The 11903-nt window shown below is 48.3% G+C and overlaps 3 protein-coding genes across 3 annotated transcripts; 2 read left to right on the forward strand and 1 right to left on the reverse strand.

Annotated features, from left to right (window-relative positions):
- Nucleotides 1-3517: 3517 nt before the first annotated feature.
- UA08_00767 (hypothetical protein) lies at nucleotides 3518-7249 on the forward strand (the record flags this gene model as incomplete). The annotated part of the gene is made up of 6 exons (XM_020260609.1): nucleotides 3518-3586; nucleotides 3652-3682; nucleotides 3892-4266; nucleotides 4324-6549; nucleotides 6610-6705; nucleotides 6765-7249. The coding sequence occupies 6 exons, from the start codon at nucleotides 3518-3520 to the stop codon at nucleotides 7247-7249; spliced, it is 3282 nt and encodes a 1093-aa protein (XP_020124499.1).
- Nucleotides 7250-7781: 532 nt separating this feature from the next.
- UA08_00768 (hypothetical protein) lies at nucleotides 7782-9382 on the reverse strand (the record flags this gene model as incomplete). The annotated part of the gene is made up of 4 exons (XM_020260610.1): nucleotides 7782-7909; nucleotides 7975-9073; nucleotides 9125-9231; nucleotides 9301-9382. 4 exons carry the CDS (start codon nucleotides 9380-9382, stop codon nucleotides 7782-7784), a joined length of 1416 nt encoding a protein of 471 aa, XP_020124500.1.
- A 588-nt stretch (nucleotides 9383-9970) lies between these two features.
- UA08_00769 (hypothetical protein) lies at nucleotides 9971-11058 on the forward strand (the record flags this gene model as incomplete). Its single annotated transcript, XM_020260611.1, has 2 exons — nucleotides 9971-9992; nucleotides 10082-11058. The coding sequence occupies 2 exons, from the start codon at nucleotides 9971-9973 to the stop codon at nucleotides 11056-11058; spliced, it is 999 nt and encodes a 332-aa protein (XP_020124501.1).
- Between the last annotated feature and the right edge of the window lie 845 nt (nucleotides 11059-11903).

Genomic DNA, 11903 nt, shown 5'->3' on the forward strand with positions numbered 1-11903 from the left:
AGCATCGTTATTTTTGACCCCTTTTGTACCCATAATGTAATAAGTTAAATACAACACAGGACAGGATGGAGTGCCAGCAGTGGCGAGCGTAAACGGCGGTACTGGTACTACAGAAATACTACCAATCCAGACAATTAGAATCTAGAATAGATTTGATTTCTCAAGTTCGCTACTGTGTATGGTAATTCGGCAGTGGTTGGCGGCATTTGGTACGGCGTCGTGCCATCTCAATGATACCGTACAACGATGGTGGGATGCACCTGGAAGAAAGTGATGTGGTAATAATACCTGCTTTCTAATGATATGGTGGACAGATTATGGTAGGTAACTGGCGCTGATGGCTGGGGTTCACTTATCACTCACTCGCTAATTACTTAGAACGTGGATCTAGGTGTTGCTTGTAAATTATGCTTTTGATTCCCTTTGTATGTCCTAGTTACGTAATGTTTAACTTATTACTCCTTTCAAACATACCCAGGTATGCGAATACCGAGACCCAATGAAATGGCCTGACGTCCAACGCTTTCAGTTGAAGCCTACTTACTGCAAGCTCAACCCAACTTCGGAAAGCCGAGACGAAGGGGGAAGAGGTTGTTTTGTAAATAGAACATACTGAGTGGCTCCACCTTCTACAATAGGTAATTTTTCGGCATCAATGTCTGGGGCATTGGTCATGTGACCGTGCATGCCCTTAAAAGACATGTTTGTTCCTTTTCTCAGCCGACTTCTCAATGGTTGCAATCTGCTGCGACGTGGCCGTCACATGGAGGATACAATGAGTTTGAGTTCTATCTGGTATGCTACCTTGACCCTTGCCTAAGAGAGCATTCACCGTTACAAGGCCTGTAGATCTGCCGCTACCCATCTTGAAAACTCTCTGTTTCGTTCTTGCTAGTAGTCAATCATGCTGCTAGGAAGGTACGGGAATATTTCCGTGGGGAGTGGACAGGGATTCCTGTGCGAGAATGGATCGATTCGAGGACCGTTCAACAAATATAAGTAGGGACAAAGAACCCAGAAAAAGCATCAACTTTCGGTGATTTTAGGAAGAATAAATGCTCAGGAATGTATTACTTCTAGACCTTCTTCCAGCTAGTGCTCCGGTCTATGATGGAAAGGGTGGAGGCTCGTCAGGTCACAATGCCACATGTAGTCTCGATGAGTACTCAAGCTATACAACCCTAGCGGAGCACCCTTCTGCAGGTAATTATTTTGTCAGACTCTGTTGGTAGAAAGACCTTCTTCTTCTCCTCCTCCTCCTCTTCTTCTTTGACTCCACTCGGAAAACGAATAACGAAACGTGGCAATCGTGACTTGTGACATATCCTCTGGGCCATGCAATAGTACTGTGATGATGACTTCCCTGTCTTGCTAGTGCAAAGGCCTGGTGCGACAGAAATCAGCTCAAATGACAATACCGTACTGGCAGAGCCTGTGCAAAAATTTGAGTTGACACTAATGTGCTTGACTGCAATCGAAGTCGATGTGACGAAAACATACATCGATTCTTTATCTTGGATTGACCCAGAGCACTACAGCACAGCAACCACCCGCACGATTGAATCCCCGGTCCTATTCCTACTACAAAAGATCCTACAATCCTTACTTATTTCAAGCACTCTCTGCTACTTCGTGGGGTATACAGCTAATAAGTGACCCAGGTACCAGATATATTATGTTATCCCCAAGTACAAGAGATTTGGCTGGGGACTGGGGGATAGTGGGGGGGTTTATTATTGTCCTAGGCATGGGATCCAAGGCATGGTCAGTCTGTTGATATGAAGTGCTGCAAATTGGCAGAATTGAGATTGGATTATGTAACCCCGCCAGATTTTCTAGAAAACGTATAAGATCATTCATGAATCGCTTGTTGACTGCGAGGCATACGATACGAGTGACGAGTTGAAATGCCAAGTTCCGAAGTAATGCAGTGAATCTTTTTGCTGGGATTTTGCATAATTGCTAAAGTTCAAGGATTTGAGTAACTCTCTCAAAATCAGGGGAAAGTGGACTAAAATGCTAATTAAATCATTGATTGCTTGCATAACTTAACTACTCGCAGTCTAGCACGTTGCTAGTACTGCGTAGTCAGGAACGCCACATCAGCCCACGCCAGTGCCATGATCGAGACGCGCAGGGAGACAAAGGAAAATCCGCTCAAACGAAGCATAGCGAAGTTCAGCTCGTACAGGGATACGAAGCACGTAGTATGGATATCCCTGCTTGATTGTTGTGGTAAGTAACCCTAAATCCCCCCCCTTTTGGGCTGCCGGGATTTGATTTAGATCGCAAGCAGAACAGAACATAAATGTCAATCTTAAGAGGGCAAGCAGATCTCAGGCCAGGATACAGACGTGAATTGCACGTTCTGATTGGGCTGGTGCCCTGATAGATATTAAAGTGGCGCCGACTGCAGCTGAAACGGTTTCGAATTCAGGGTGAGCGGTGAAGATAGCAGCCAGGAATGTCCGTCTCGCTTTTCTATATGCTGCTGGCCAGGGCCAGTTTCCACTGGCCCCCGCTTAATTTCCATATCTACACAGTCAGAAAGAAACTGCCAAACTGTTTCAGGCGCTCCACTGAGAACCACGGTTGTGCGCTGGCTTCAGCCCTTGCAATGGAATTATTGCCCGGGACAATGTCGTTACCTCGCTCTTCTACTGACGGGAATCATCAAAAAAAAAATTAATAAAATAGCTAGCATTCGTCAACTAATAGTCGCAGATACGTATGTCGATACTATTATAGTAAGTGGTACGTACTTGTACATCGCTTGGCGGCAGAGCAACAGCGCTAGCCGAGCCTGGAGCGGCTGCCAAATCATCACGACAACTAAACACCGCCTGCCCCCTCGCAACTTCTCCTCCGTCTTTCTTTTCTCTCGTCTCGAAAAGTCTCTGCGCTTCTCTTGTCTCGTTTGTCTTGCTTGTCTGGTCCGCTCCTGTCTTTGTCCCTGCTTTTTATTCTCCATCTCAAAGGCCTTTCCCCGCCTCGCCTCTCGGAACTCCTGCGCGCACTGACCTGACTCGACTCGACACCGGGGGCTTCCTCTCTCTCCCTACGACGGTCGCCCTCATATCAGCGAGACGACAGACGAATCTGACAGTTCGCCCGACGCAGGTTATAGAGCTGTTCAGCCTCCGCCTTCTTTGGGTGCTGTCAGCGCGCGGGTTATACCAGTCTGTATGTACCCCCCTTCTTCAGTACAATATCTCTCGAGCAGCGATTCCTCTACGCCGAGCGGCATCCTCGAGGAGCTGTAACTTTTCTGCTCGCCGGATATGAAAAGGCAAACAAAAATAAAAGTCCGGTTACTGATAATCGTCTGCCACCATTCTAGAATCTCATCAACGTCCACCTCCGCATACTGTACAATATAACGACCCTTCCATGCGCCGACTCGAATAAGCTCGGGAGTCTCTTTTCGTGTGTCGCGGCACATATTTTCAAGAAAGCAGACAATTGCGCCTACACCCACTAACCCTTGGAGCTGTCTGAAAAAAAAAAGTTATATAAAATGGATTCGCCTTCAGAATCACCCATGGAACAGGAGGATATTCCCTACCCTTGCAAGGGCTGTGGAGAAGTATGTATTTGCGCGGTGTTTTTTTTTTTTTGGGCGTGTGTCGCTGACGGTTTCTTCTCGTTCAGATACTTGAGGAAGGAAAAGCATTCGAATTAGGTGAGTTCCCTCGTACCCTGTTTTACATTGTCGTGCCTTGCTGATTATTTGGATCATAGCCGGTAATAGGTGGCACATTGATTGTTTCCGATGCAACACCTGTAATACTCTCCTGGACTCTGACGCTCACCTACTGCTCCTCGGCGACGGTTCCTTGATATGTAGCAATTGTACCTACAGTTGCAGCTCTTGCGGAAACAAAATTGAAGATCTGGCGATTCTGACAGGCGACCAGGCATTCTGTGCCAATTGCTTCAAATGCCGAAACTGCAAGAGGAGGATTGAAAACCTCCGCTATGCCCGAACCTCCCAGGGTATTTTCTGCATGGATTGCCATGAGTCGCTCATGCAACGACGTCGCAAGAAAAAGACGGCCGCGAAGAAACCCAATGCCATATATGACAAGTCGCTTCCTTCCTTGCCTCCGAGCTTGATGGAAAGTCGTGAAGAGAAGCTTCCACCGAGAGAGTATTCCGCTTCTCCCGATGTTCCTTCCCGGAATTATGTTTCAGAAGAACGAGGCTCCAGCCGTGGTCCGGCTGATGCCTCGCCTGCTCCACAGCCAGAGCAACCTCCAGCTCAAGGTAAGAAGCCTCGAGCAATAGAAAGTCAACTCCGTGCTAAGATGTTTTCTTCTTCAGACAATCTTATCCTCCCGTCAAGTGCGTATCGCCCTGATTCTCACAAACGTCAGTCCGCCATGTCTACAAAGTCGGAAGTGGATGCCGGGGATGAATTTTTGATACCAGTCGCGTTCGACCCAACTCCCGACGAGCGCGTGTCACCGCATAGCGAAAGCATACCGGCTTCAGATGGCCCACGTTCTGCGCCGCGAGATTACTTCGACAATTCGAAACCAGCGTCATCCTCTCGCCAGGTCTCGTCCGATCGCACACAGACCACACAATCACCCTCCCCTCATATTGCCTTCCAAGAAAAGGGACGCCTGCCTCTACAAGCTGATCAGAGTCGATGGCGCCAGCAAGACTCGACGTCAAAAGTGGCTCATAGCAAGACTGATGGCAGCGACGGCTTCAGATTGCAGGAAGCTCCCAGAGGAAGAAAGTCGGCATCAAACCGTAGTTCCAAGTCCGATCTTAGCGGGGCGAAAGAAGGAGCATCCATTTCGACAAGCTCACCTGGAGCTGGTGCTGCAGCACCCACAGATTCTTCCAGAGCTCCTCAGACCTTTCCTGAAAGACATACGAGCCCTCCCGTGTCTTCATCAACGCCATCAGTGCGATCGCCCGACCAAACTCGCAACAGTAATACCGAAAGTGAACCTGACCGAGTGGACACTAGCAGGTCTATCCCTAAATCCAACACAGTGCAATTTCCGCCCAAGCGAGGAGACTCACTGGAGCATTATGTTTCCAGCCAGATCCATCGCAAGGACGTTGGATCTGGTCCCAAATCTGCACCCAAGGTTGGTGAGAGAACTGTGAATACTGGAGCGGCGTCTAAAAATGACTCAAAGGATTCACCTGATATATCCCGTTCGTTGACTCATTCACAAGAAGGGACAGAAGAGTCAAAGGACGTGTCTACAAATATTAATGATGCGCCCGTTTCCTTGGACAACCATCATACCCGCAACGGGTCGAATATTCCTCCTCCCTCGGACATCCAAAACAATCTCAACTTATCGCCTAGGTTATTGCGTTACAGTGGCGGCGGTGATTTCTCATTGGACGAGGAAATGTCTAGGATTCTAGGCGTAGAGATTCAACCAGACACGAGCGAATCTTTCATGAGACGAGTTTCGAACTCGGTGCGCCATGGCCGGAGTTACAGTGACAAGGGCTCCCGCATGTCAAAGGACGGCAAGTGGCCCAGGTCTCCAGCCAATGGTGGCACTTTTGCACATGACATCAGCAGCCCTACCAGCCCTAGCTCTCCTGAAGAACTGGAAAATGTCAGTTGGCTAAAGAGCGAACTGCGGAGAGAGCGCCAGCGTGCAGTTGAAAAAGACCAGAAAATTGCAGAGCTTGAGAAGGCATTGAATGCTCAGGCAGATGTGAAACAAGCTAACAGTGAACTACGCGAGAAGCGTTCAACTATGGTTGTTCTGGATACTAAGAAGGAAGTTGTGATGCGTGAGCTAGCAGTAATCACAGAACATCTTGAAACCGAGAAACATGGTGCTGCCCCTATGGATCTGGCAAAGTTGACAAACAATGTTGTTCGTGGGTTTGCAGAAAAGCTACAGCAGCTCAAGGACTCATACGGCCCACAGATTGAAGAGCTCATGCAGAAAAAGAATGAGATTGTGGAGGAAGTGGCAAATCTTTCACGCATGAAGGACAAGAGTTTCCAAGAATTTGAGCAGTTGTCGTCAAAGAATGCCCAGCTAGCAGAACTGAATAACCAGCTCGTCAATCAAATACAAGGACTCTACAAAGCCAGCTCGACCACTGATTCGTCCCGCTCCACGAACGGACTGGGCATCTACTCGCACAACAAAGAGAGATCCACGAGCTCGGTTGATGGCACTAAATCAAGTGACCTTGCGACTTCGGTTTCCACCATGACGATTCATGATGAGGTCGAACCTGCCACCATTGTTCCTGGGCCGCAGGTTGTCAGTATTCGCAAAGGACAAGTGCGCAAGTTCAACTGGAAACGAGGTGGTCAGTCGGTTGCCAAGGGTGTCAGCAAAGGTCTTAAAGCCTTTGCAGGCGAGAAGGAGATGATGGCTGCCGATGGCACAATTCAAACTGTCGAGGGACCAGCGCCACTGCCTCGCTCTCAAACGCAGGAACCACGGTTTGGTTTCTTTGGGAACCAGAAGAGACAAGCAGCGTGGAAAAATCAACAGAATGGCAGCTCACCAGCACTGGGCGATAATGCGTCTCTGAACAGTGATAGTAAGCCTTTTTTTCAAATTATCCTCTCTGCCCTTGCTGTTTTACTTACTTTTTGTTTAGGTCTTTTTGGAGTCGACTTGGAACAACGATTAGAACAAGAGAAAAGCATCATTCCTTCTGTGGTCACACGCTGTATTCAAGAGGTTGAGCTGCGAGGTAAGTTATTTGCACTGTGTGGTTATGTTGTCGTCGATCTACTGACACTGTTGTCGTAGGAATGGACGAAGAAGGCATTTACCGAAAATCGGGGGCTTCGACTGTCACTCAGAATATCCGCGATGGTTTTGAGCACGCAAATGACTTTGACATTTCCGATCCAGATCTGGACATCCACGCCGTGACATCAGCTCTTAAACAGTACTTCCGCAAGCTGCCCACGCCGCTGATTACATACGATGTCTACGATAGTGTTCTTGAAACCAATGATGTTTCCGGGCAACAGAGTCGCATCGAAGCTCTACGTGCATCTTTGGAGGGGCTTCCACGCGTTCATCGCGACGTGCTAGAGTTCCTTATATTTCATCTTAAGCGTGTCGTAGAGCACGAAAAGACGAATCTCATGACCAGCCAGAACATTGCCGTTGTCTTTGCTCCAACTATCATGAGACCAATAGACATTGCACGTGAGATGACAGACGTCCAAAAGAAGAACGAAGCACTGAAGTTCCTCGTGGAAAATTGTCAAGAAATCTTCATGTAACAACAGAATTTCTTTTGATTCCAGCTATATTTTCCCGACAAACGGCGTTTTATCTATTCGAGCGACGTTTTCGAAATGGAGGTCGCCAGGAATTTTTCTTTCCTCTGCCTTCCTTATATGATGAGCGTTAGTTCTTATGAGCACCAATTGGGCGTTATCATTTCTTCTTCTAACTTCCATTTCATCCATTATTTGTATTTATTCATGATTATACCCATTATTATTTTTCTATATTTTTGCCGACTTGGCACGGCATGTGTCTTTTTCTTATTTTTCCTTTCTATTTTACTTATTGATAAATATAAGAGCGCTGGATCGTTCTTATGTTCTAGATATTTCGATACCTTTACAAGAAGGAGTTGTTTGTTTCGGATGGTTCATTGATTTTTGTTTCCCCTGTGGTATTTAGTCATACATGCCACCCACCCTGGCAATCTAAAGTATTTATATGAAATGGTGATATTTTATATTTATTCTAATAATCATACACATTTGTAGTTCGATTTAATGATCGATCTTCCAAAATTATTCTCTACTTAACTTGCGGTGTTTCGAGTTGAAACGAATCGTCATCGTCATTGTAAATACTTGAAGATGTCCCTGTTCCCCCACCCGCTGTCGCCAGAAGATCAGAGACGATTCGTTTGGATGCTTCTTTGGCTAGATACATTCTTAGTTTGGACAAAGAGACACGCGAAGAGAAAAGAGGGAGGGGAGGGGCAAACCTGGAGTCTTCATCAACCGACTATGCGGAATATGGAATTGCATGGTCTTGGGCGGACTAACACCAAGACCAGTAGCTGTATCATCGTCGTCGTCGTCGTCGAATTCGGCGCCGAATCGGTCGTCGGCGTCATCATCGCTGTCCCAGCTATTATTTTTGTTCTTGTTGTTGCCGGGTGTTAGGACACTGGTACCGGGTCTGGGAGTGGTGCGGCTTCTCTGTGGTTTTATTCTTGTCCGGGGGGTATTTGGGGTTCTGGTATTGCTGTTATTCTTTCTGGCGTTAATGGGCGATGCGAAGATCTCTTCATGGAGTTTGGGGGCTTCGAGTTCCGGACTGGAAAGAGGCGAGGAGTCGTAAGCGGGTTTTCGTTTCGGGGTCATGACGGAGAATTTGGTTGGTTTGAATGTTCCTGCTGCCCCTGCTCCCAAACCTGCACCTTTCTTGGAAAGTGGCGTGGCTTGAACACGGTAGGTCTTGTCGAGGACATGGTGCAGAATCGGGTCGGTGGGTTTCTGGTAGTAATTCTTCATTGTGGACGTTGATGGCTGCTGGTTGCGGGAGGAGGTTGTCGGCGGAGGAATGAATGGAGATGACATTGGAGTATCACTCTCGACATCAGCAGCGGATTGGTGGTATCGGCCTGCGTATCTGCCGGGGGTGACGGGCGCATCATTATCTGGCAGAGTCGACTCGTCATGTTCTCCAAGTCTACTGTTTTCTTCGCCGTAGGTTGTTGGAGGAGAATAACCGCCCATAACTGACGAGGATGAAGGTGTCTCATCACCGCCACCAAGCTGAGCCATTTTACCCGGGGCTCGAGGGGTGCTATGAGATGGAGATATCGTGAGCGACGAGAGATCCAATTCAGACTCGTCAGGATGTTGATGGTGTCCAAGGTCAAGGTGTTCCGACGAAGGAGTTTGGTATGATGCCACTTCCTCTTCTAGGCTGCTTGTGTTTTGTGTTATGTTTGTGGACGACTCTTCCTCCGTAATGGTTGTTGCTGTCTGTTCGTGCTCCGTCGTGTCCTCATTTGGATTTTCCTCGTAACCTGATAGGGAGACATTGGCACTGGCCTCGAAGAATTGTTTCCAGAACTAAGATTGTTAATTGATACGTCATGCGATTTTCCATGGTTGGGATCTCACTTTGGCTCCTTCCCAGACATCCTTCGAATGCTCTGCGTACTGCTCAACGATGGGTAGGATGCTGGTGGTGACGATTCTATGGGCGCGCGAGAAGTTGCTGTCAATTTCTGCAGATCAAATTCCAAATTAATTTTCCTTTCGAATGCTTGATCGAACCTGTGTAGCGCGGTGCTTACCTTGCAAAGTCAAGGTGATTGACTGCTCCAATTTCTCCAGCTCCTCTGTGAGAGTTAGATTGCGCTGCGCAGGGCCAGACATGGTTGGCTTTGATTCGCCAAGAAGAGGATCAGTAGAGGTAAAACTGCGTGACAGGTATGAAAGCCAGAAAATGGAAAGGACTGGGTAGACGAGAGAGGGAGGGGGGGAAGAGAGAGTATACGTATTTTGGTCGGTGGAGACTGTATACAAAGCCCAAAACGGACGCGTTCTAGGGCACCCAGAAGGGGCTATTGCCAATCACGTGGGGGGCCGTGCGGGGTGGGCTGCTTATCCAGCGGGCTTATCTAATCCTATCCGGGACATTCGGGGATAAGAGAGAAGAAGGCAGCAGCAGTCAAATCAGTCGACCCATCAATCAAAGAAATGCCCATGAGGTTTATATTCCTTGTCGATTGTGCTGGCTTCTGATTACACTGGCTATACCGACTACAGGATTCTGATAGAGCTTTTATGTCACAACATTTGATCTTCACCAGTTTAGCGTGAGGAAAGGTGCCGGCATTGCGCGCAAGGCTACCTCTAGAAAAAGCCTCCCAGCGGCTTTTTCTTAGCGATTGATATATTCTTCCCTCTATTTTCTTTCTTTTTTTCTTAGGACTTTCTCTAAAATTAAACTTGATTGAAGATATGCCAGCTCCTCTAGCAAAAGGTTCGTTTGACTATTTCACTACCCGACTGGATTGCGTCACTCAAATCGAGTTTCAAACACCGTATCTAATCACTGACTGCATCATCTAGGAATCATCGTGGGCGTGTCTGTCCTGGTTGCAGCAGGCATTGCCGTCTACGAAAGCCCACAGTTTCGACGATGGGTTGACCAGTCTCGCCGGAAGATAGCGATTGCTCTTTACAACCTGGGCGATGAAATCCATCCCCGGGAGCCAGTTTCCCAAGACATCTCTATGACTGAAGAAGCAAGCGAAGCTGCCATGGAGCGAAGGCGTCAGGCTCGGGAAGAGATAGCACTACGCCGGGAGTTAATGCAATCGCGCAGAGATACCCGGACAAGCAGTGCGGCGGTCAGTTTTGATGCACTAGTGGACCAGGACGGCAGGCTGCGATCTGGAGCAGAAGAAGGAGACGTTACCCGTGGAATTGTTGACGAGAAGGATGATATTACAACTGCTCATTCTACTGCGCTTGACTCCAGTCGTTCGACATGGCTGCACAAACGCGGCGGAGGATCTCCTGAGCCAGAAGCTCTTACTGATGCACGCCTCCAAGCGCAGCGTGAAATGATGGAAGCCATAGAAAGAGATCGTCTTCATCTTTATTTGCCATCTGAAACCCCGTCTCATCACCCTTCCGAGTCTTTGATTGATCTCACACCCACATCCGAATTTCCCGAGCTCACGCCTTCACCATCCAAGCAGGACCGGATTGCCAATTCCGAATATTTCTCGATTGCATCGCTTCCAAGCTCGACGCACAATGACTCGGACATTGGACAATCCGGGTTTTTCTATGCACATCCGAATCAGTCGGAAGATCGTTCCTCTGCAGAGAGTACACATCCAGAGGCAGACCCTTTTCAAGATCACGATTTGTCAGCCGCTTCATCTGTGGCGGGGAGTCTCGAGCACGTCCACCATGATGTCTCTTCCGACGGGACATTGAGCGAATGGGGACAGCACACGGATGGAGCACTGACTCCTGCCAGCTGGTCCGAGGTAGGCAGTGTCATTAGCAGTGACGATGAGCATCATCATCAATAGACTGCTTTTTACAAGCACTTTCTACGTGAAGCATCGACATGGGTATTGGGACTGGGTAAACCTCGCTGCTGATGGTCGGCGTAGGCAGTTTGATATTGGACCGGCGTTTGTTGGAGTAATCAGATCTTGCGAGTCAATCTTTAGCTTTGATATCATTCATTACCACGATCTCCCTAATCTCCTGGCAAGGAAATGCTCTGATTGGCCGGCTTCCGTAAGCATTTAGCGCCCGCACGCGGAGTTAGGCGATGATTCATACGCCGTAACACTGGCTGCTAAGAAGAAGTACAACTCAATGCTTGGTATCCATAATGCCACTATCTCGCCCATCTAACTATGACCACGAACATGACGAATGGGTGCTATAGTGAACCGCTAGTTACTGAAAGTTACGTAGTAGAGGCCTGAAAGCGGCCTGATTCCAGAGGCGTCAACGAGTCATTGAAGCTCCACCGACTGTCCAATCAGCAGCTGTTAGTGGGGCGCAGCATCTGGAACTAACCTGTTAGGGCAGGTATGCACGCGCCCACGACCGGCGGCATGCAATCAGATTATCTTCCCAGGACTTTCGTCGGTCTTGTCGCTGCTCGTGCAATTGGCCATGAATCCGCATGGCAGCCTCGCGTCCAAGGAAATGCCGCCCTTTTGCTCCCTAGCGCTCTCTTGGTGCTATCGTTTGCGAAGGAATGCCTGTATCATGGCCATCCATTCCAGCCAACATCCCTGACACCGATTCTTGGCGTATCTCGGCATGTCAAGGGATTTGCCCATATTTCAATTTCAGTCTCGTGTCTTCATTCCTCTCCCTTTCCGGAGATGGGAATTGCACCTTGTTTTGTTTTGTT

This window comes from Talaromyces atroroseus (assembly GCF_001907595.1).
Source record: "Talaromyces atroroseus strain IBT 11181 chromosome Unknown scaffold_0, whole genome shotgun sequence".
Lineage (NCBI taxonomy): Eukaryota > Fungi > Ascomycota > Eurotiomycetes > Eurotiales > Trichocomaceae > Talaromyces > Talaromyces atroroseus.